Source organism: Tenrec ecaudatus, chromosome 1 (assembly GCF_050624435.1).
Source record: "Tenrec ecaudatus isolate mTenEca1 chromosome 1, mTenEca1.hap1, whole genome shotgun sequence".
Lineage (NCBI taxonomy): Eukaryota > Metazoa > Chordata > Mammalia > Afrosoricida > Tenrecidae > Tenrec > Tenrec ecaudatus.
The window spans coordinates 77,668,939-77,694,526 of NC_134530.1; the positions used below are offsets into that span (position 1 = coordinate 77,668,939).

Genomic DNA, 25,588 nt, shown 5'->3' on the forward strand with positions numbered 1-25,588 from the left:
TTAACCTATTCAGTAATAATGGAGCAATGGGACTGAAAAGGTTTGGTAGAGATTATTGTGTACTGTCAGACATAATTTTATTAAGTAGACAGCGTAGTCATTCACTGCAGGAAGCGACCAAGTTTCATCAAGAGTGTGGTGGTAGTTAAAAAAAGAAAAATGTATTCTGCATAACAAGTTTAATTTTAGACAGCTGTGGTACATCTGCTGAGCCCTGGTGGCATAATGGGCTGCTTGTTCGGCTGCTAACCACAGGGTTAGCCATTTGAAACCACCAGCTGCTCCGAGAAAAAGATAAGCCTTTTACTCCTGGAAACCCGACTGTATATGACTCAGACTCAATGGCAGTGAGTTTGGGATTTTGTTTGTTTCTTTTAGGATACCTGGGAATCCTGTGTGGTGTTTTAGTTGTGTGCTTACTGACCTAGCTTAGTCCACCTCGAAGCACCTCAGGGAAAGGACACTTGGCGGTCCACATGTCAGAAACAAAAAAACAGCTGGTCAAAGCTCTGGAGCACGGTTCGATTTTAGTGCACTTGTGGTGGTTGCCCCGAGACAAAATCAACTTGAAGGCAGCACATCTTTGTAGGGTGTATCTACAAAAAGACCAGACAGTAGGCAAGCCCCAGTTTTCGCTGACTGTGGAAGAAGTTTAATTTGATGAAATTGCCCTGGAAATACATGTAAACACCACCAAAACAGCCAGCAATTGAAAACTGACATGTATCATAAAAGAATGTTGAGAATGTCAAAAAACAGCCAAAGGGTCTAAGATGACAAAATGGTATTGATTTTATTAAAGCAGTTTCTTATACTTTCCTCCTTTAAAAATGAGGAAATTTATTGTATGGTTTTCTTCACACTTATCTTAGCAGGAACTGAAGACCAACTGCCCTGTCACAGGACAGTCACTTGTTTCAATTGTCTTCAGTATCAGATCGTAGGGTAAACATTCCATTATTTGCTACTGAACTGAAGAAACAGACACAAGTTCTCTTACGACAATATTAAATAATGTTTGCTTCACTTGAGAGCTTTTGTTTTTCTTCAGTGACTTCCTCATGAGTTGAAAAAGGTCCGTAAGATGTGACAGTTTGTGATATATTTAAAACTGGATATACACATACCTATTTTAAGTGTGTTACGGAGTACCAGTGATTTGGGCGGAAAGAGGCATCTTGAATAAGCTACCATCTAGTATAACATTAACAAAATTTTAAGCGTGCACCTGCCTCCCAACATACTGAAAAAATTTTCCTAAAAGTTTTAGATACGGTAAATTGAAGAACATAGCCAACCTCTAATAGAAGCATGTGGTTCACATTCTTAAACCCTTCCAGAACATTTATTCAAGGGGGCTTCAAAAAGTTCATGACATAGTTTCATCTTGTAGATCCATATTTTCATTAATGCCCTTTAGTCCCCACCTACATTTCGCTCTGGGGTTTTGGTGGGAAGCATCCATCCCACTTCTGGTACATGCAGCCATCTAGGTGGGACCTTATATAAGTGCTTCAATCTGAAAAAAAATAGAACTCCCCCAACCTCAGATTTCCCCTCCTTGAGACAAATGTATCTTGCTAACTAGATCACTATCCAAAATATTTTTCATCTGATAGGTCAACTGGAAAAGGTTCATTGTTGAAAAGAGTTCAGTCATGATGTATTAATTAGAACAAAAAGTTAACGGGGTATACTGAATATCTCTTAAAGCACTTGTTGATAAATTACAGAGATGCAACGTACAAGCTAAGGGGTCATTTCTATGGTCTATGTGGTAGCCGACTAGACAAGGCCTTTAACATGTTGACTATAGCCTGTATTAAATACATTTTACATCTTGCCTCTATACACATTGCAGATTATATAATAACATTTCATGAAACAAATCTTACCAATTATGCAAAGTACATTTTTACCATTCAGTTTTTAATGTATATAAACCACTTTACTGATCTGATTTCTATTGTCTGAAATATCCTGCTTTTTAAAGGACTTTTGGCAATACAAAATGAAGGGAAATGCATTCCAATTGAGGAAATAATGGATTTGGTGAGAAGGCACCAATATAACAACCAACTAATCATTTCCCTTTATAACCCCCTCCATATTTTTTAATACTAGACCTGATAAAATGTAAACATGAATCAGAATAGAATCATATATGTCACTCACTCTCCCAAGAGAGGTTAAACTTAAGATGTGCAGCAAATTTCTGTACGGATACAACGACAAAGCGGACGGACAGCGTGAGCTATGTAAACATTGCAAGTACGTGGTTTCAGAGGAGATAAAAGATAAACTGGTGGAACTTAGATTGTTTTTTCTTAATTGTAGAAAGTCATTATTAAAAGTTTCAAAATGTGCACAAAAATCTTGACAGGAATATGAAATGCAAAGGAATAAACTATAAAGCTGATAAATAGGGAAATCCGTTACATGCAAGATAATTTATTATTTAAATCCTGAAAAAAAAAATCGCATGAGCACTCAGGTCATAGTGGAGATATAAATGGCCTCAAGTGCTAGGATAATCTTACCTCCAGAAGACAGTGAAGCAATAGTCTCCAACAAACCGCTGAAGAAAATAAAGTTTAACACCTAGCCAAAGTTGTCTACAAAACACGGATAGACACATTCAACCCAGAACTTAATATAATAACCTAGATTCCTACTTCAAAAACAATGAAATTCAACCAAATCATGACCTTAAAGAACAAAGAATCATTAATAAATAAAAATTCAGATACATAGTAGAAAATTTAATAGTAGAGTTCAAGTTAGTAATAGTATTTTAATATTTAACTCAAAAATAAAGCAGGAAGTGGAGGATATACAAAGCTTGCTGGTTTCATCATTCCTAGCAGGACTCACTATAATTGAATGTATATTTAAAAAACACCAACTTCTAATATAATTATCCTTAACAGTAGGAGGCATTTAGAACTAGGTTTGGGAGGAGGGGAACACTAACTGAAGTTTGGTATCATTGTATTCCTTCTGTTAATTAAAATACAGTATAAGCCCACTTTCATAAAAATATGCCTAAATGCTTAAGTTTGTATTCAAGTTCACCAGATATTTATGACGGATGAATTTGTGATTTGCACACTTTTGTTATACTTGCACATAAAAAAAGATCAGATTTAAAAGTGGCTTGTTTGAAATTTAATGCTGTTTTATAAACTATCAGCACATTTCATAGTAATGTTTGTTAGAACTGAAAATCAGTAACCTTTTCTGAAGAACAATGTAAGCAATACGTAGCAAAAATCTTAGATCCTTTATCCTTTCACCCAATAGCCACTGGTTACAAGAATTCACCCTAAAAGAAAGATATATATACACAAGAAACTTTATTTCATTTTGCATATATCTTATAAAAATTATGAAAAGTAAAAACGTCCAACTGTTGAAAGAGTGAATAAAACTCATTGCATTGAGTTGATTCTGATTCATAGCAATCCTTTAAAGAGAAAACAACCTGGTTGGATTTCCAAGGCTATAAATCTTTAGGAAGCAGACCACCATATTTTCCTCTTGCCTGTGGGGTTTGAAATATACACCTTTAAAGTTAGCAGCTGAACACTTTAACCACTGAGCTATCAGGGCTCCAAATATTTTATTAACTCACTGCCATCAAGTTGATGTTGACAGAACTGCCCATGTGGGTTTCTGAGACCGCCGCTCTTTACAGGAGAAAGTCCTCTTTCTTCCTCACTATATAGCATGTCATTAGTATTCACATTTTAAATATTATTTAATGGCACGAGGAAATATTTATCTCTCCTTGCCATTACACATAGCAGATTTAAAAAACCATATGATCTCAGTATATATAGTTCTCTGTGTAAGACTGCTAATTATACAATTTGTATTACATTCCTCAAATATTTAAGTTTCCAACTTTTAAGATCGAGCTACTACTGCATATATTATAAACTAAGACTTCTATTTTTCAACTTGAGCAGCATTGCCAGTTAATGCTAGCAATTGCTGAAGGAGGCGCCATAAAGATGAGACGTGTGTTACCACTGTCAAGGAAGTAAAACCTAGATCGATGGCCTTTCTCTTCCCATACCAACATGTAGAAAGAACAGCTTTTTGCCAGGAGGTAGACTGCTGCCATTGAGGAGAGCTGAATTGGGGGCAGTCTTGTTGCTGGTTTGGCTTTTTGGGTTTTCTGTGAATATTTATGAGGGAGCTTAAAAAAACTCATGGAAAACTTTATCTTTTAAATCATTTCTCCACAAGCTTTTTGAAACCCCTCATCTACAAAACTAAGACATTACAATGGACATCTTCATACTCTCACCACCTAACCTAGAGCTATTCTCCAACAACTGGAAGATGAAACAAACAATACTTTAAAAGAATTCTTGAATACTCCAAGACAGAAATTTTAACCAAATATAAGTTGGGCACTACAGGATGCTGAAATTATAGTGTATTAACATGCAAACCAGTAAATATACCTGGATGTTAATAAATGCCTTTTCAAGCTTTTAACTATGGAAAGGAAAAAACTCAATTTCCAGCAAAAGAGCAGGCATCCCTCTATTAGGATATATGTCAGGAGCCCAGGTGTTCTAAATAACACAAACCTCGGAAAACTGCTACCTCTAAATAGATGTTATCACTTATTCTGACCCTTTTAAAATACATCTATGTCATTTAGCTTAAAAATCTGTTGGCATCTTTTAAACAGACAAGACAAAAATCTCACTAACAGTAAAATCTGCCACCATCAACACAAGTCTGAATTCTAACTTTCAATAATTACTGATTATATACACATCATTAGTAACCCAGTTAGCATCCGAGCAAATTTTTTTTCCAGGTTGTAGTACAGGATTTGGAATAGTCTGGCCCATGATAGGACCTTAGTAGATATAAATCATCTCCACTCTTTGGCGCCGTAGTCTTAGTGTTTAAAATCTCTACTTCAAAAGATGCTTGTTTTGATTCTATTTCCAATGTGTGAGCACCTTTGGAAGTCACGTCACTATTCTGTCCTACAGTTTTCTTAATAATAAAATACAGTTTCTCATTGAAATGGAGAAAGTATGTGCTCCAATGAATGCTCTTATATGGTTTGGGCAATCCAATAGACAATATGAAGATATCATTGGATCACCTAGTCTGTTGGGATGATCACTGAGAATAAAATCAATCACTGAATAGTAACGTTATATTTCCATCACCTAAACAATCAGACCAAGTATAATTCTTGGGAGTCCAAAATATTTATTTTCTCAAGATAAAATTACTTCAAATATAGACAAGCAACTTTTCACTCAGTTTGACTACTTTCAATACACAAATATATAAAAGAAAAAATCTGGATCAGATCTTTGTTTTAGTTTTATTTTATTTTTTTTCCTTTTAAAAAGTTTTTGGCACTACAAGGCTCTGTAAAGAATAGAAGTGACAAATTTAAAACACATGAAATTCTTTCCTAAGTCTTAAGAACAATATACTATATAAAGTCTGAAGCAACCAAAGTATGAATACAGCTAATAGAAAATAAAGAATGTCATTTTTTAAATTCTCTCTTTATACAATTCATCAAGGTTAAACAAAACATAAAACTCCCTTAAAAATAGGGTAATAAAATAGATGAAATTTGTATCACTCAATTTGGTGATACTGGTAAAAACTATAGTTCATATTTATATACAAATAATACAGTCTTTAAAAACAGTCTTAGAATTTAAATAATCTATCTAAACGTGTTAAAATTTTAAACCAGGACCTGATTTGTTTTGCTTTCCATTAAATGTCACTTTTTCTGCTGAATGTAACTGACATTGAGGTACGGATACCCTTGAGACAGCAGGATTGGCTGGTTGCTGTGCATCGGTAGACCAGCTGAAAGAAAATGGACTCGCATTACTCCGACACGTTTCCTCTCGGTGGGTGGGGACAACGCTCTCTACACCGACGGTTGGCACATCTGTCTGTTGGATATAACACAGACAGGAAACTGAAAGGCTGGTGCCTATTTATCTGAAAACCCTCTTAGAATTAATTTGAAGCTAGTTCTCTTTTTTCTCTATTTATATAATGAGATCAAGCACGTCAAACATTTTGGAAGGGAATGGGAGAGGAGATGGAAGAGAGATGTCAGTTCATGAAAGAAATGAGAGCAAGTCAGAGAGAGATGGGTGAGAAAAGTCAAGGGGAAGAAACCCAGCATGCGAGAACTTCAAACTCTCCCTATACAAAAAGGTCTGTATAACCAATCAGCACATCCTTCAACCCTAGTTCTTTCCTGAGAAGAAACCAACCATAGTCAAGATTATGTCACTCTTTAAAGTAGGCTGTCTTAGCAGTATGTTTACAGTTCAGGAGAACGTAACTGTATCATGACTGAAACTTATACCAAGGACCTGAACAAGCTCTCTCCAACGTGATCATTTCAGTGTCCTGAGTGCCTTTCCTAATTTCTTTAACTCCTACTTTCATTGTAATGACCCTGATCTTATTTTTTTACCTCTAGATTAACTAAGTCCTGATAGACACACAGAATCCGTAATAGCACTGTGTCAAGATTCTACAATTTCTTCAGAATTTTCTTGAGTTTGCAATGTTCAATACCTAGGTCAAAGCCATTACTGGTTACTACGTCAGCACCACCAGAACAAAATGAATTGTAGTGTCATTCAAGTTCTCGCTTTACTACAGAAACCTGATTACAACTGAGTCAAAAATATTTAGACCCCTCCCAAAAGTAATAATAATCTTAAGTAAAGTCCAAACTCTAATACTGTCTATGAACTTTCATCACACCCTCTACCCTCCGTAGTCTCATTACTTACACATCTTTCCCGTATACTGAAGCTATCACCTTATTTTCTCTTTCTTCATAATGCTGGGCAAAACTGAATGACTGCATATTTAACTCCCTCAACTAAGAACACCGCCCCTCTAATCCAAAAGTTCCCAAACTTATTTGGCCTACCAGTCCTTTTCAGGAAATATATGAAATAGTGCTTCCACCATTTAATTTTTATTCACTATCCCACACTTTCCTCCTAAGGCTACTATCATATCCCTGGATCATTCTAGCACCTGCCCCAGACGGTATCACCCACTTTGGGAAACACTGTTCTCATCGCTAGAAAAAGTTTGTAAGACCTAGTTCAAATGTCCATATCTGTGAATTAATTTCTGGCCTTCCAACCATTTAGATATATATACTTGATCCCTCTACTAGACAAAGCTAACTGATCTAAGTGCTATGCTTATCTACTTTAAATTCTCGATCACCTATTGTGCATTAATTAAGTAGGGATATTTTATGCATGTTGAACAACACAGAGTATGCTGTCAATGTATGCTTACTCAATGCATGAACTTCATTCCCATATCCTGGTCATGACTGAAGTTTCCCTGTTCGAGAATAAAAACCCACCCTGCCTGTTAATTAATTTATGAAGAACGGTACCTTGAGTATAGAAAGGTTTGTTGGGCTGAAATCTGGGATTTCCCTGATGCATGAAGTTTTGATGCAAACCATAAGGCCACGAAGCTGGGACAAGGGGAAAATGGGGACGTGGTGCATGCTCCCAAGGAATTGGAGGATTTAGTCCTGGAAAGCCTGGCTCTGCATTTCAAGGAGAAAGAAAAACATAGTATGAAACACCAATTTATCCAATTTTTTTCCACAGATTTATTCAATGACCACCAATGACTAAGAATAAATGCAGATGATACTAAAAGAGAATTTTATAAAGAATCAAACACTAATTGTGCTCAAAATATTCACATAAAACATGTAATAAAACAACAATATATGACAATATTGCTATAACAGAGATACACAGGCTATGAAACTAATCTAGCCTTTAAAGTTGGTTAGGTGTAGCTTTCCTTAAATAACTGGCTAGGCTGGACTTGAAAAACAAGTTGCGAAATAGGAAGAAAGGAGGGCATTCTCAGCAGAAGGCCTGCTATGTTCAAAAGCCTAGAGTAAGCATATCCACCAAGGGTAGGAGATGCAAACAGTCTGTGGAGATAGTGACCAACAATCCAGAAATGTAGATGGTGTGTGTTATCTAAAAGAACCCTGGCACATTAAGGACATATTTCATTCCCAAAACGCCACTAACCCTAAACACCAGTGATAACTTGATCTGAAAGATGATCCTATTAGGAACTTTAAGCAATATGGATTTTTGGTTGAGAACTTTGGTTTGAAGCCAAATAGATCTAACTTGAAATCTCAGTTCCAAATACAGAATTTTGAATCTCAGCTTATGATTAAAACAAAGTGGTTGATACAAAATATGGGCCTTATTCTTTTATGGCTTGTCTATTCTCAGAGTCCCTACCCTTCCCCCCATCTCCCTCTTTTAAGACATTAACCTCCCCTAACCCAGATAACACTAATCTCCCCTCTAGCCCTTAGGTTTCCAAACATATTTGGCCTACTACCTTCTTTTCAGGAAAAAGAAAACAAACAACAAAACCCAGCAACCCCTGACAATGACAAGCATCTGTACTACAGCTCATCATCCAGGTCTCTGCCTCTCAGCCACGTTGGCTGGCCCGGTGCCCAGGGATGAAGGTTCCAAGTCAGTGGTTTGCGAAACACTGCTCTAGTCAATAGGTAACCAACAAAGTACGTTGCTTATGGTATGAAAACTCAATTTTTCCCCAGTGTTTACTGGACTCACACAGTATTTGTAACTAACAAGCTTCATGCGGCATAATGTCCTCTAAATACATAGATGTCGCGAGGTGCTTGTTTCATTATTATCTTCTACTGCTTTTTCACTGTGTTTCTTTTTTATAGATACCAGTTTGGCCATTACCCACTTTGGGCCCTTAGGTAGTTTCGATCTTCTTGTTACTGTTCATGTGAAGAACATGAATGTGCATGCTATCTTCCCATACGGGGTTGCTTATTTCTGCATATAACAAGTAGCATGGTTTCTGGGTCACAGAGTATTTCTACTCCCATTGCTAAGGAAGTGTGCCCTAAGGTTTTCTACAGTAGTTGTAATCTTTTATAATACCAGCAGGAGTGTCTCAGGGTTCCAAACTCTCCACACCCACTCCAGCATTTGTATTTTACTTATCTGAACTGTATTTTCGATGCCAGTGTAAGGTAGTATCTCACTTATGTTTTGATTTGCAACTCTTCGATGGCTAATCATCTTAAGCATTTCTTCATGTTTGTTGGCCACCTGGACAGCTTCTTGGGAAAACTCTCTGTTCATGCTCACTGCCCATTTTTTAACTGGGTTGTCTTTTCTTGTTGAGGTATTGTAGTTAGTTGTCTGGTAAGATTTTAGAGATTAATACCATATCTGTCATTGCCAAAATTTTTTCCTAGCCCATGGGTTGTTTTTTCCCTCTTTGGTAGAATCTTTTAATGTACACTGTGTATTATTTTTAAGAGGTCCTCGTCACCTGGTTGTGTAGTGGCTATGCATTGGGCTGCCATTCCAAGGTCAGCAGTCGGAAACCACGAGCCGTTTGGTGGGGGAAAGCTTGACTTTCTACTTGCATAAACAGGTACAATCTTGGAAACTCACAGTGGTAGTTTTACCTTGTACTCTAGCAGCAGTTCTCAACCTGTGGGTCATAACCCCTTGGGGGTCGAACAGCCCTTTCACAGGGGTTGCCTGAATGGAGACACAACTCGACTATCTATCTCTAGGCGGGTCCACCCACATGCAGATATGCCCACATACGAGTACACAGCGTGAAGACTGTTACCCATGCTACAGTACCCGTTACACCATGCTTCAAGACAAAATTTCACTTATTTGTGAATGGAAATAAATGTCACTATAATTACATATTGTTTTTGTGATTAATCACTATGCTTTATGTTCAATTTGTAACAATGAAAATACATCCTGCATAGCAGATATTTACATAACAATTCATAACAATAGCAAAATTACAGTAATGAAGTAGCAACAAAAATAATTTTATGGTTGGGGGCAGGGGTCAACACAACACAAGGAACTATATTAAAGGGTCACAGCAGGAGGAAGGTTGAGAGCCACTGGCCTATAGGGTCACTATCCATCAGTGCTGACAGGGCAGCAGTGAACGACTGAATGATTGATCTGTTTGAAAGCTGTCAAGGACTTTGTCTTGCTCGAATCAATCAATGCTCATGGCAGCAGCAGTTAAGAGATCAAATGACACACTGAATGGGGTAAATATGCTGCACAAAACCTCTTCAAAGTGTTGAAAAGGATGTTACTTTAAGGACCTAAGTGGTGGTCTTTTGAGTTGCCTCATTTGAATAGGAATGTTGGGCCCTGAGTAAGGAAGACTGGAAAGGAGTTGGTGCACTTGAGTTGTGGTGCTGTGCTGTTGAGAACCATGGAAAGTAGCAAGGACTGTCAAAAGAGCCACACACCTCTCTGGGAGGTGATGACGGAGAGACTGACGCAGCCCTATCAGGATAGACCAGTCCCTAACAAAGGTAAAGGCAGCAGGGCAGCACAAAAGACCTCCAACAAGATAACGGACACAGTGGCTGTATGTGTGCTGGGAAAGAATGTGTAGGGCTGAGTGGATTTTTGTGTAAAGTCTAAGAGGTCAAGTTGATTGTGTTTAGTTTTTCTTTCAGTTTCTCTCCAGTTCTGTCCTTGAGCGTGGTGCATTAAACTCCTCTACTATTATAGTCTGTTTCTGTAAATATATAAGGGTTGGATTCATGTATTGTGAACGGCTTTCTATTATGGTTATGCAGCATCCTTGTTCAGTTACATAAATAGGTAAGGCCCATCTTTAATGGTAACTTTTGCCTTGAATCTATTTTATTAAGAGATCAATATCACTATTTTGATCTTGTTTTACTTGCCAATAGCTTGATATACTGTTTTCTATCTTTGATTTTTAGTCTGGTTTTGTTGTTGTTTTTCAAAGGCAGTGGTTCTCAACCTGTTGGTCGTAACCCCTTTGGGGGTCAAATGACCCTTTCACAGGGGTCACCCAATTCATAACAGTAGCAAAATTACAGTCTTGAAATAACAATGAAAATAATTTTATGGTTGGGGTCAACACAACACGAGGAACTGTATTAAAGGGTCGCATTAGGAAGGTTGAGAACCACTGTTCTAAGCAGCACATTGATGGGTCCTTCTTTCTTATACATTCTGCGCTCTGTCTCTTAACTGGTGCATTTAATCCATTTACATTCAGTGCTGTTATTGATGGACATCAATGTATTGGTACCATTTTTCTGTGTGCTTTGATGGTTGTGTTGGTACCTTTTTTACACACTCTTTTCTGTGCCGAGTACGTTTTGCGTGCCCCCTTCCCTCGATCCCCTCTCACATTTGTGGTTATTTCTCTATCTACTAAGCTTTTATGAGTTTCCTTTGTTTTATTTTGATGAGATTGAGCCTAAGTTTAACACAACTCTCTTGAAATCTACTTAATTTCTTCTCTATTAGAATGCTTTGTGTTGAACATTAATCCTTATCTGCATTTTGGATTGATTTTTTTTTTAATTTTCTTTTTTTATTTATTTTTTTTATTTTAACAATTTATTGGGGCTGATACAATTCTTTTCACAGTTCATACATATATATACATCAATTGTATAAAGCACATCTGTACAGTCTTTGCCCTAATCATTTTTTTCTCTTTTCTTCTTTTACATTTTATTAGGGACTTGGATTGATTTCTTAGCTCCCTATTTTCTGTCTTACAAGTTTGTTTTGCTTTATGTAGTGTAACTTCTGGGCTGTGTTAGCTTGTGTGTTGATCACAATGTGGTGTCTGCTTCTGCTGCTGCTGTTCTGTTCAAAGGAAGGTTTTGTTTTAATTGATTCCTTTCATTTCTGCCTACCTGGAAGCAACCTGATTTCTACCTCATGCTTGAAGAACAATTCTGCTGGGTCTAAGATTCTTGGTTGGCAAGTTTTTTCCCTTCAGAATGTCATGTGTCATCCCATTGCCTTCTTGCTTGAATAGTTTATGCTGAAAAATCCAAACTTAATCTTATTGGTTCACCTTTGTAGTTAGCTATTTGTTTTTCCCAAAATGCTCTCAGAATTATTTCTCTGTCTTTGATTATGTATTTATATGTGTGTGTGTGTGTGTGTGTGTATAAAGGTTTTATTTTCAGACAGACACCTATATATGGTTCTTTCCTTATACTTGACTACAATATTTCATGGTGATTTTATATAGAAGTCTATCCTGATGAGGGGTCTTTCAGCTTCCCGGATGGTTATCTTCCCAGCAATTGCCCAGCAGCTCTTGCACAATGTTCTCTGTGCTTTTTTTTTTTTGTTTTTTCCTGTTCTGGAATTCCTATCAAACATGTTTCTCCTCTTGTGCCCTATATATGTCTTAGGTTTTCTTTCGATTACAAAAAAATTTTACAGCTCATTCTTCCCTTAGTTTGGCACTGAGAGAATTGTTTCCAAGTTCACTGGTTAGGCGTCCCATTTCTTAAATTCTATTACTGTTTTGTTTGCTTTTTATTTTTTTCCCCAATGCATTATCTATTTCTAATATCTCAAGATTTATCATCTGGATGTATTGTTTTTGTAAAGTTTCTAAATTTTCATTTATTTTATCAGATTGCTCTTGTACTCTTATATAGTTTTATTTTTAAATAGCTTTGTCAATCTTATTTTCAGTTGTTAAGCATATCTAAGAATTATTTTTCTGAATTCCTTTTTCAGGTCTTTCAATGCTTAATCTTCCTCTGGGAGGTCTTTTGGTTCTGTATAGTGGTCATTTGTTTGTTCAATTTTTCTTTCTTCAACTGAACTGTAACTGCTGTTTCTGAGTATTGTGGTGGTTTAAAATTTGTGCTTATTTTCTGATTTGGTGGTGGATGGGTGATGGTCCCTGTCTATTAAATGAAACTATTGGAGGTGTTAGAGTAGCAAGATCATATGGAGAATTATCTCCATCAAGTGGTGCCAGACATGAATGACTTTTTTTAAAAAGATAAATCTAAAACAAAATATAAACATATGAAATAAAAACCAAAGAGAAAAACAAAAGCAGCAGCAGTAGCAACAGAAGAAAACAAAGCACGATGGTGGTGCAGCTAGAAATAAAGGAAAAGGGGTGGAAGGGGAGAAAAATATTTCCAAATGAGCCATGGTTACTTCAAAGAATTGTTAACTTCGGGTTGGGTGCAATCACTGTAGCCCTAACCCTTAGGAATGTGTGGGGCCACCTGTCTAGCACTTCTCTTTTTTTGTTTTGTTTTTAAAAACCCTCCTATACTCAATCTCTGTTCTGCTCTGACATGTGCATCTATTTAAGCTCTGCTTGTTTTGGATAGCTTTTGGATCTTCCTCTCTGCAGGAAAAAGCACTGAGGGTATCAGCTCTGCCCTTTTAGTGCTTCTTTGTCTGTACACTCACGTTTTACATGGAGGAGAGTATAGGGCCCCATCTAAGAAAGGGGGTGGGGAGACCCACATCTAATCTGGCAGCCCAAGGCGAGTAGTGGTGACTGTGCTGAGATCAGGAGTATATAGGCCTCATCTAACGAACCCATTCCTGAGTTTAATAAAAAACGAAGAGGCAAGATGCCCACACAACTGTCAGCTCCAGTCTACTGGACAGTAAATGGGCTCATGGCTGCTCCTTGCACTTGGGAGCCTTGTAAAAAACTGGGAACTACAGAAGCCTTCCAGTGTGGTGCAGCATGGGGGGGTGGGGGGGTTCTCCTATTCTGTCTCCTTTTCATACACTCAAAAAGCCTCAGATACTGTTTCTTGTTCTGATTTGGCTTACTCAATTTTTCCTCCTGAGATTCAGGCCCCAGTTTTTTTCTTAGTATGGATTTTCTTATTGCTGTTGTAGAAGGTTATCTACAGTGACTTTTTCTATGTTGCCTTAAAAAAAAAAAGTGAGTCCTATTCTTTGTATGACCCTCACAAATGTGTCTTATTTCCTTTCCCTACATCTTTCGGTACAAGGCTACCTGCATTCTCTGGATTGTTTCTGGTGGCTTCTGATATGCAGTCGCAACATGCGAGGAAATAATCTGACAAACACTGCTTCTACTCACTGCACTACCTAGAAGGACCTCAAAACAGGGAGAAGTGATCGACAGAGGCAGAGAAACTAGTGTGTACTACTCACATCACATCAGTACTTAACCAGAACATAAAGTAGTTGCTTTTAGTAGCTGATTCCCTGCCAAGTCCATAGAGCCATGTTACAAATCTGGGCTGAGCTGAAGGGCTCAAAGGTAAAAGAGTGAGGGAGACTGAGTATACAGGTGTGAGCGACTGAAAAATAGTGTTTTAAAATAAAAGGTTATTTTTTAGGATGCAGTTCATTTTCACAACCAAATAATTGAATCATCTAATTCCATAAAGGATATATTTTTTCAATGGGGCAAGCTGAGGGAGACCTTGCACAAATCCCCTATTCTTAACACAATCACTATTATCCTTTCAATGTATTGCCATTAATCCTTGCATTTTAATATAACAAAAGTTACCCTACCAGCTCTAAGCTATTACTTAAATAAGTTATTTTATGTATAATTTTAGCTACAGTATTACTTATGAGTATGTACTCATCCAACAATATTACTGAATAATAATTTACCACATAATATATGATATGAATAACATATCTACCATATACCAGGCATTATACTAGATATGAGAAAGACAATGACAGACATGGCACAATTTTTAGCCACTAGAGGTTTACTCTACTGGGTTACTTGGACAAATGGATAATTTCAACACAGTGCAACAAGTGGTATGACATGAACATAAAGGAAACATGGAGAAGAGAAAAAATAACAAATATATTTTGAGGAGAGGATCAATAAAGATTAAGAAAAGCTTCCTTAGCAATTAAAGTGATCTAAATTAAAAAGTGAAATAAGCCATATTAGGAAGCAACCAAGAAGAAAGTGAAAATCAGCAGAAATTAATGCCAAGGCAGTGGGAACTATCTGGACAAATAACTACACCCACTCCTCACTTATCCACATGATTCCCTTCCAAAGACTAGGCTGTTGTACAAAATTTGGCTTTATGCTAAAATGTAGGATAATGAGATCAGATCACAAAGTACCCATATGACACACTGTTGCATGACTCCCAAATTATATCATTGCTTTATCTGTCAAATCACTAAGAACCTTGGCCCAGCATGAGATTACTCAACAAGCACGGTAAGCACAGCCTTACTTACTAATCTGTTCACTACAGATTAGTAAAGAAGCACAAGGAAGCCTGCGTTTAACTTGCTGATTGAGTAATGTGACACTGTGGCCCAAACTGACACATAAACCTTAACCACTACAGCCAATATCACTTTCTTTTGTACCGTGGTTTTGTTATTGCCAAGTGTACATAGTCAAAACAGTACAGACAGTCAGATAAAACATTCTCTATTATGATCCAAAATGTAACATGTCAGATAATGATGTAGTTGATAGTGAAGAGCAGGTACAGGGGTAAGAGACAGCATAGTGTATTTGTTCATTAATTGTGGCTAAAACATAAGAGAACTAGTGCTAAGGGGAGGGGAGGTTCAATGTTGTAAAATGTATACATTAAAATATTTTAATGGCTAGAAACTATGTCTATATTCATAGTAATAAAGCTCAATGATTATCATAGTATATCCCATGCTATATTCAATGGACCCTTATTCACTAAAGTAGAGACCATATTATTTTAAAGCCATATATTCTTTTTTAATTTTCATTTTTCAAATTTATTTTTAAACTTCTAAATATTTTCCCATGTTTTCTTATGAAGCTTTTACAGAAAATCTGAAGAATTTTATTATGGCGAATATCCATATACTCGTCACTAAGATTATATAATAATCATTTTATAAAACTTAATTTATGTCATATATTCTTTGATTTTAAAAATCTAAACAGTGTCCCCATTCTAACATTATAATTTCCATTGTTTTAGAAGAAGTTGGAACTTTTTTAATCATTAATGTTTTAAGGAATAGTATATTTTGTTTAGATTATCACCAAATTCGTCCCTTAAAATTGATGAAGCTCTTAGCTACTACATTTCAGGATAACTGGAATGGTTACCATTATATGTGAAATTGGCTAGCCTACTAAACTGAAAAGTAAGTTGGCTTCTTAGAGCTACCTGGTTTGTGCTATTTCTGTTAGGGCAGTACTAAGAAAGTAAGGACGAAGACCGTAGCTACTTAATAAGGAAAGGTTCCTCTTTCTAGAATATCAGTAATAGAAAATCACCATCACTATTCCCAAACTCCCAGTAAAATAAAACACCTAAGCAACAATTACCAATGGGCGCTTTGACCACTAAAAGTAAAAATTACCGTATATACTCAAGTATAAGCTGATCCGAACATCAGCCAAGGCACCTACTTTTACCAGAAAAACTGCATTAAAAATGTGCTGAAAAACTCGGCTTGTACATGAATGAGATAATTAAGGTTGATTGTGCCAACCCGGTCAATAAACACATGTGGGATTAATTGAAGGGCGGAGAGATAAATGGCTTGGTGAGCCTTGCCTTTCTTGTTCTCCCGTCTCTTGATCTCTGAGGGTCGGACCAGGGTGCAGCTGCCTTAGCCCTGCCTCAGCTGGCAAGGCTCACTTCCTGCGAGGCATCCCTGAGGAGAAGCCACATAGACTTACTCTGACGCAGCCCTGCAAGCGCTGATGCTTACACTACCACTGGATTCAAAGACTGCACCCACTGGCCTGTGTGTCTCCTGCATTCGGCGTCATTATGTGTGTTTTGTGAATTTGTGGAGGACTTTGTAGTTTGGTGTTGGACATATGGACTTGGACTGGGCTGGGTTGGGATGCTTTCTGAATATATACTTACCCTATATATAAAACTCTCTCTTATACATATGAGTTTCTGTGGACTTGTTTCTCTAGTCTTCCCAGACTAACACAATTTGAGTATATACGGTAATTAATTTATAATGGATACATGGAACAGGCTAACATTACCTGAATTCACTGATCAATTTTAAAGTCACTAAATAAGGAAAAACGAGATATCAAGTTCCTTTTGAAGTGAGGAAATATAAAGTACATAGTATTAATTAAGAAGTATTCTTACAAAATTTTCTAAAAAACAAAAAGCAACCCTGAATCTGATTCTCAGTAGCTTTAACTATCATCTTCTAGGTCATAAGGTGACAGAGATACATGTTAAAGGATATAATCAGCCAATCTAGAAGGTGGCAAATTCTACAGGACTACTACCTTAGCTTCTTCAATAAATATTTGACTAACATGGGAAAAAACAACTTTTACAAAGAAGACATATATAAAACCACACGTAATGTATGTGCTTTGTTTGAATCCTAATTCAAATAACTAAGAATATTATTCTTCAGATCAACAGGGTAAATCAAGTAAGAACCAAGTGTTAAAGGACAGTAGGTATGGTAATGGCATTGTGGGTTTTTTTGCCTTCAATCTTTTTTTTTTTTAATACTTTTATAGGGGCCTCTTACACCTCTCACCACAATCCAAACATTCCTCCAATGCGTCAAGTACATTTGCACACATGCCGCCATCATTTTCAAAGCATTCTCTTCCCACTTGAGCCCCTGATATCAGCTCCCCGTTTGGCATTGTGTTTTTAAGAGATATAAACTGAAGTTTACAAGCCAATATGATATAAGGTCTAGAATATGGTTATTTTCAAGTTCAAAATTATTTATTTATTTATTTTGCCCCAAATTATTTTCAATAGGGAAGGGGGCTCAAGTAAAAATATGACAAAGACTGGTAACTGTTAAAAGCTGAGTAGCGGATATTTATGTATATGGAAGTTCAATATATTCCATTTCTGGCCTTTTAGGTATTTAATTTTTTTCAATAATTAAAGATTTTAAAATAATCACATAGAAGCTAGGTATAAAACTTGATTTATAGGGTACAATAAATCTTTTAAAGGTGTATATGTACATGAAAATGGACATTCAAAAATATTACTTAGTTGTTAGCTTTAGGAATTAAGATTATGCATAATTTGAAAAATTCTTCAAATGCTCTAAAATAAGATATATATTGCTTAGATAATCAAGAAAAATGGGTAGACAGAAAAAGAAGAGAAGAAAGGGTTACCTGTATTTCCAACTGCACCGTTGTTCACCAGGGAATTTGGAGCCACAGGACGAGGCCAGTGTCCATCATGAGAAGAGCTAGGAATTGCCACAGGTCTGGCAGCAGGCTGTGCAAAGATGATGCTGGGATCGTTCAGGCCAATATTACTGGGAGCACTGCCTGGTGCAGAATGGATCACTGGGCCATGGATGGGCCAGGAGGGGGCAGGGATTTGGAGAGGATGCATTGGCAACAATCCCATATTGTGCATGGGAGAATACTGAGCTGGTGGTGACTGGGGAAAGTTATATATAGGCATCTGGACCTGATGAGGGGGCTGGGCTCCCTGCTGAGGCGGGCCCAGGTTGGACTGGGGTGCTGGCTGTGATGGGCTCTGAGTCATGGCAGCTGACTGGGGAGAGTTCTGTGGAAATGGCTGAGGCTGAGGGGAGTAAGACGGGGAATCAGACTGCAAAGAAAAAGATACATTTTCAAATTAACAAATGTCCTGAATTTCATGACAGATAAAATATCAAAAAAAATTTTGTGGGTTTAGTTCATTTAAACATGTTAAATAGAACTCTATATTGTATATAATAACAGTAAAAGAAAAAAAACTCAGAAGGTCCCAATAGATAGATCCTGATAGAAAGGGAAGAAAATGTACAACACAACCTTAAATATTCTCCATGCCCACAAAAATGTCAGACCAACCAACTGGTTTGGAAGACTCCATGAGACGCTCTTCTACCTTAAATCAAAACTAAGCTGTGAGATCACCTTGTAGCCAAATAACAAATTTATGAAAAAATAATGAATGACACCCATAAGTAATATGGTTCCTTAAAAAAAAATCATCCACATGAGACCAAATGGTCAAATGTACTTTAAAATGAAGGAGAGAATGTAAGGAGATAGGAAAACTGGATTAATATAAACAGACCAACTAATAAAAATACTGAAAATGTTATAAAGTCAGAGCAGCCAAGGGTTCAATTCTGGCTTTAAGCTTCTGTGACCGAAAGCGCAAACCTCAGTATCTTCACTTGTAAAGAATAAATATAACAGAATGCGCTCAAGGGCTATTATGGAAATTCAAGAAGGCATGTGGGACAAAAAGGTTGCTGAAAGATTAAGGTGATTTTGAAAAAACAAACAGAACACATGCAAGCACCAAATCAAAGCAGTAGGCATGCTGGAGTAGCTAGGGAGGCGGGTAGGAAAACATGTGCAGTGGGTATGGAACCCAGCATGGGCTCCAGCCAGCATGTAACACACAAGGGTTTACAACTGTGGGTAATTCTGAAATAAATGAAAAGTAACAAAGTGATGAGAATTGTTAGATTGTTATTTACTGTAATTTTGTAGTATTGAAGTATTTTATAATAAAAAGTAGTAAACATATTACTTAAAACACTCAAAATTATTAGCTAAATTTATTGCTGTTTTTATCAAAGGGGGCTTCCAAAAATTTTGGAAAAATTCCATTACCTTTGAATTCCATTTTTCCATAAACTTTTAAAAGCTCTATAAACAAATGTTTTCCCCTTTTAAGAGTTTTCCTAATATTGTTCTTCAAATATTCTAAGTTTTTTCCCCCTAAATCACATCACATTTAACATATGTAAGAATTAAGTGCTTGGAAGCTAGGTAGATCTGGGTTTGAATCTTTTTATTTTTATTATATTCAGTTTCCCCAATTTTGACCAGGCAAATACCTATTAGTCCCCATAGCCTCATATCTATTACTCCGCATTGTCACGCTAAATATTAAGTTTCTCAGTAGATAAGTTGGTGAAGGGAGACAGTGGACAATGTAAGATATGAAAATAATAATGTATAATTTATAAATTAGTCATGAGGGAGGGAGGGTGGGGAGGAAAAAATGAGCTGATAACAAGGTCTCAAGAAGAAAGAAAATGCTTTGAAAATGATGATGGCAATATATATATAAATATGCTTGACATACTGGATGAATGTATGAATTGTGATAAGAGCTGTAAGAGCCTCCAATAAAAGTATTTAATAATAATAATAAAAGATTAATTTTCTTTAGCTCTGTAAGAATTAAAGTCTCTCCTCATTCCATCATAAAGACATTACCATTTGAGTTCAAGTCAAGCTGACTCATTTTCCCTATAGGTATTAAGAGACCCAGTGAAGTCAGCTATTTTCTAAAACATGTTATAAATCTAGGAAAGTTCAGCAAGACTATGTCCAAAAATTAATCACAAGATCGCTGAAGCAATTAAGACCAATGTAGGAGAACAAAAACAAGTGTTGTTATTTACCCCCACTGCAGTTAAAGTCCGTGGAATTAAACTGTGAGTGTATGTATATATTAAAAAAAAAAAAGGCAGGTTTAAACTGTGGACAATGTCAATACTAAACAGAGAGATACTATCTCGTGTGAGTCCACCTCAAGTTTTAAACTCTTTAAAGCAGCAAAAACCTGTGCAGAAAAGCTGAATGGATTTAACCCCATGTAGCTGGAGGAGGCATTTATCTGCCTCTTCCCCCCACTTCACAAGTGGCTGCTTTAGCCTTGGAATTTGGTGCTTGATTGAGCAAGAAAGGTAAGACGCAAAATCCCTTAGAAACAACCTAATTCTTTGCTGATGATTAGTTAAAAGTGATAGAATTTTCACCTTCCCTGATTGCTTAGCTTGTAATGTAAAAGTTAGCAAGAAAAAAATAATCTATATCCGAAATCACCCAAACCACAGCTAAAGGGCTACAAATTTCCAAAGACTTTCACATCCCGTCCTTGTCCATAATCCTCAGGAAAAGTGAGAAGAATGAATGGCAGACTAAAAATACCCTCACAGACACAGCAGACGCGGGCCACACTATCGCCTACTGCCTTGCCAAACTCAGGACCTTCCCTATAAAGCCTTAATGATCAGCCAACTGGAATTAGTGTACGCAAGGCCCTTGGCACCGTTTACAGCATCCATCCAGAGGGACTCGTCCTTAGCCATTACTGCAGACAGTCCTCCACTACAAACAGTCCAAAACCTGCCGTGAAAGACAGCCAACCACACCCTCCCAATACCTACACAGAATCCACCATGCACACGAGTGCCCAGAGAATGGATCCTATTGAAATAGTTTGCCCAAAAAAACCCTCAAACCCTGGTTGATGGGTCCCTTTGCAGTCATCCTTTCCACATTCACAACAGCAAAATAAAACAGAAGACACCCGGGTTCCACTTCACCTGCTCACAGAAAACCCCTCCTTCCCCTGCCACTCTCCATCCTTCAGTTGTATCCAGGACCCCACGAACTCTCTTAAGTGAAAAAAAAACCAAAAGCGGACTTATTTACTAGTTTATTTGCTTTTCCAGAAAACTGCCATGGGAAGTACAGTCAACACCTCCTGGTCTGTTATTTTTGTTTGTTTAGCTCGCCATTCTTAGCCCCGCTTTTATCTGTTCTCCCTTTTAGCAGCAGTATTGACTTCCCATACTGTTACATCAAACTGTTATGTCTCCGGAATGAGTCTTGCCACTACTACTCAGCGTATCAGATTTGTAGAAGACCTAACGAAAGACCTGCAGTGGTATCCAGTGGTAACAGTACAGTGACCAGTTCCCGAGAACTGCTAACCTAACAGTGGCTTCAAGGGGCCCTTCCAGATAACACTCCGGAGCAGCTCATCTTTCTTACCTTTTCCTTGTTCTTCTTCAGTAAGTTGCCCCCGAACTGTAAAAGGTGCCAATTATAATCCAAAATCAGAAACAAAAACCTGGTGCATAGTTGAGACCCACACAATGAAAAACCTGTCCCAATATTGCTAGATTTGCCTGCCATTCTCTCGAAATTTCCAGGAAATTCAGAAGACAAGCTACTTGGTCAGCTGCCTAAGAGTTCCTCATTTGTGTCTATTCCAAAAAAGGTGACCCAACAGAATACTCAAACTATAGAACGCTGTCATTGATACTGAACACAACTAAAATTTTGCTTAAGATCATTCTACTACAGTTGCAACTGCTAGAAGAATGATCTACTACAGGGAACTGCTAGTTCACGCCGGATTCAGAAGAGAACAAGGGATATCATGGATGTGTTAAATGAATCCTGGCTCACAACAGAATACCCAAAAGATGTTTACTTGTGTTTCATTAACTATTATCAAAGCATTCGACTGTGTGGTCCATAATAAACCGTGGATAACCTTGAGCAGGGAACTGCAGAACACTTCACGGTGCTAACTCAGAACTTGTATGTGAGTCAAGAGGCAGCTGTGCGAAGAGAACAAGGGACCACTGCATGCTTACAATCAGGACAGGTGCTCGTTCACCACCCTTGTTCATTCTGTGTGCTGAGCCAGTCATCAGAAAAGCTGGATTCTACTAAGAAGAATGTGGCACCAGGACAGAAGGAAGGCTTATTAACAACCTGCATTATGCAGATGACACAAGCTTGCTTGCTGAAAGTGAGGAGGACGTGAAGCACTTGCTGATGAAGATCAAGGATTGCAGCCTTCAGTGTGGATTACAACTCAATGTAAGGAAGACCCAAATCCTCACAACTGGACCAGTAGGTAGCAGTATGATAAATGGAGAAAGGACTAACGTTGTCAAGGACTTTTTCTTGCTTAGATCCATAATCTACGTTCATGGAAGCAGCAATCAAGAGATCAAAATGTATTGCATTCGGTAAATCTATTGCACAAGACCTCTTTAGAATATTAAAGAACAAAGATGTAAAAAAAAAAAAGAACAAGGATGCTACTTTGAGGACTAAAGTGTGCCTGGCCCAAACAATGGTAGTCTCTATTGCATCATATGCATGTGAAAGTTGGACACTGCATCAGGAAAACTGAAAATTGATGCATTTTTATTGTGATGCTGGAGAATATTGAAAAGTATCATGAACAGCTAAAAGGACAAAGAGATCTGTGCTGGAAGAAGTCAGGCCAGAGTGCTCCTGAGAGGCAAGGATGGCCAGACTTCATCTTCCATACTTTGGACGTGTTGTCAGGAGAGAGCAGTCCCTGGAGAAGGGCATCATGTTTGGTAAGGTGGAGGGCGGTGTAAAACAGGAAGGCCCTCATGAGATGGGTGACACAGAGGCTGCAGCAATGGACTCGGCATGGGAACAATTATGAGGATGGCGCAGGACTGCAGGTGTCATTCTGTTGTGCATGGAGTCACTATGGGTTGTAGTCGACTCAGTGGTACCTAACAAAAACAATGAACCGCAGTAGCCCCAATTCCTCTGAGTGGGCCATGGCACCTCGCATATATATCCCTTCCAAAACATATGGATTATTCTCAGCTAAAATCTTAGCCAAATATCAAAATCACTCCACAAAAGAAACTGCTCTGTCCTTATGGGCCGCTGACAGATCAACTTATTATTTCAAGCTCCCTTGTGCATCAACTGCACTTGGAGCCCAGGCTATCTTGTAGGTGCACTCAGCCCCAACAGTCGAAAGCCACCATTTATCATACCCTGCCTGCTGACATCACCACAAAAACCAAAACCAATCTCATCATAATGCCAGGAGGATTAGCAACTCCTAAAACATTATGATTTACTGGTCCACCCAAATCCTACCAACCCATTCCCCCTACTTGACAGAACAAACGGGGTTTTGTCAAGGTCAGCCTATTTCAAGCAGTACACCTACCCCTCCTTCCCCCCCCCCCTTGGACAATGTGCACAAAAAACACTGGCCAGGTAAACTAAAAATCATGGAAATAACATCAAAACTGGCACTTCAAGTAGACCTGAAGAACTCTTTATCCATTGTAGAAAACCAAAATGCCTCTAACTTACATCCCTCAACCCACATACCAGTTCAATTACTCAACAGTCTAGCTTTAGCCACTAGCCTTCAAATGTGGGGAAATTACAGCAGTACCCAACCTTCACTGGTGGTTCTCACTAGAAACTGATGTATGCCTTGAGAAAGAAGGACTCTTCTTACTATGAGGTACCAGTATCTGTATCTGTCTCCCCAACAAATTGGACTGGATTATGTACAGTAGTTTATCAGATATCATATCTGATGAAACACTGCTTCTGGCAGAATACAGAATACCTGTTCACTTGAAACACCATTATCAGCTATAAGGCACCAACATGCCACTCACCTGATTCCCCAACTAGGCTTAGGCCTAACCTCAAGCATGGGGCTGGGAGTAGGAGGAATAAACACAGCCCCATACGTTATGCAAACTTTATCATGAAAATTAGCAGAAACCCTAACTGATATCTCAGAAGGAATTCAAGTCTGGCACACCCAATTAGACTCTCTAGTAGCAACAGTCCAATAAAACAGGAAAGTAGACTTCTTTTAACAGCAGAAAAAGGAGGCATTTGCCTAGCTTTATAGGAAGACAGCTGATTTTTATCTCTAAGCCAGGAGCAGTAAAAGCAATAATCTCACAATTTTAAAACCACCATACAACTGCAGCAACAGGTTAATGGCACCTAGGATTTTTCCCTCTGGCCCTCTAAAAGGGGTGAGACCTTTCCCAGGCCACATAGCAGCAATAAGTTTTTAAAAGCCGTGTAATAGTATTACTACAAAAAATAAAAATATCTAAATAAAAAGGCATTCAATGCTTATGGACTGACTAGAAGACTTGATACTGCGGAAAGGTCACTATTCAAAGTGATATATAGATTCAACACAATTCCAATAAAAATTCCAAGAGCATGTTTTACAGAACAGGGAAAACTAATTCTCAATGGACAGGCAAGAGGCACCAACATAACCAAAGCAATTTTTAGGGAAAAAAACTAAAGAAAAAGCTACACCTTCCCAATTAATAAACATACAGCTATACTAGTCAAAAATTTTAGGGACTGATTACTGATAGACACATGACATAAAATTGTAAGCACAGAAATAAACCACACATGCATGATCACCCGATTATCTACAAGGACACTAAGGCATTCACAAGAGGGAAGAACAATCTCCATTCAACAAATGGTGCCCCATGCAGAGAATGAAGCAAGATTCACACCTAACACCCCACACAAGAACCAGCCCCGAATGGGCAAGGGGACTGATGTTAAATCTAAAACCATCAAATTATTCTAAGAAAATGTAGGGGTGAAACTATAGAGTCTAGCTTTTAAAACAATTTAAATATAAGAAATCCATAAGCAACAGAATTCAAAATATATGATGGGGACTTTATAAAAATTAAATACTTTTGTTCATCAGATGATTTGATGAATAAAAATACAACCTAGTGATTGGTTAAAAGAAAATCATTGGGAACCACACATGTATATTCAGTAAGGGTCTAATATCTAAAATTCATATACAACTGCTATAACTTTTTTGTAACTGCTATAATTTAACAATAAAAATCAACCCAATCAAAGATTAGCAAAGGATACAGACACACCACAAAAGAGGATGTCCAGGCAGCCAACAAAACGTAAAAAGACACTCTGTGTTATTGGCCATTAAACCAAACCAAACTCACTGAGTTGATTCCAACTCATAGTAACCTTATAGCACATAACAGAGTTTTTTTCCTTTGCATTTCCCAGGTGGTGAAATCTTTACAGG

At 37.6% G+C, this 25,588-nt stretch overlaps 1 protein-coding gene across 10 annotated transcripts in view; it reads right to left on the reverse strand.

Annotated features, from left to right (window-relative positions):
- Nucleotides 1-5,445: 5,445 nt before the first annotated feature.
- The window catches only part of TUT4 (terminal uridylyl transferase 4), a 150,490-nt gene continuing 130,347 nt past the window's right edge, over nt 5,446-25,588 (reverse strand). For 5 of the 10 annotated variants that reach the window (XM_075556090.1, XM_075556064.1, XM_075556107.1 and 2 more), the window contains 3 exons: nt 18,067-18,514; nt 7,451-7,609; nt 5,447-5,871 (listed from right to left, as the gene is read on the reverse strand). In XM_075556090.1, the coding sequence (XP_075412205.1) occupies nt 5,783-5,871; nt 7,451-7,609; nt 18,067-18,514 (696 nt within the window). In that variant the 3' untranslated portion in view covers nt 5,447-5,782. Of the gene's footprint in view, nt 5,961-7,450; nt 7,610-18,066; nt 18,515-25,588 lie in introns of all 10 variants that reach the window. The other 5 variants (XM_075556100.1, XM_075556073.1, XM_075556125.1 and 2 more) reach the window with 3 other exon arrangements.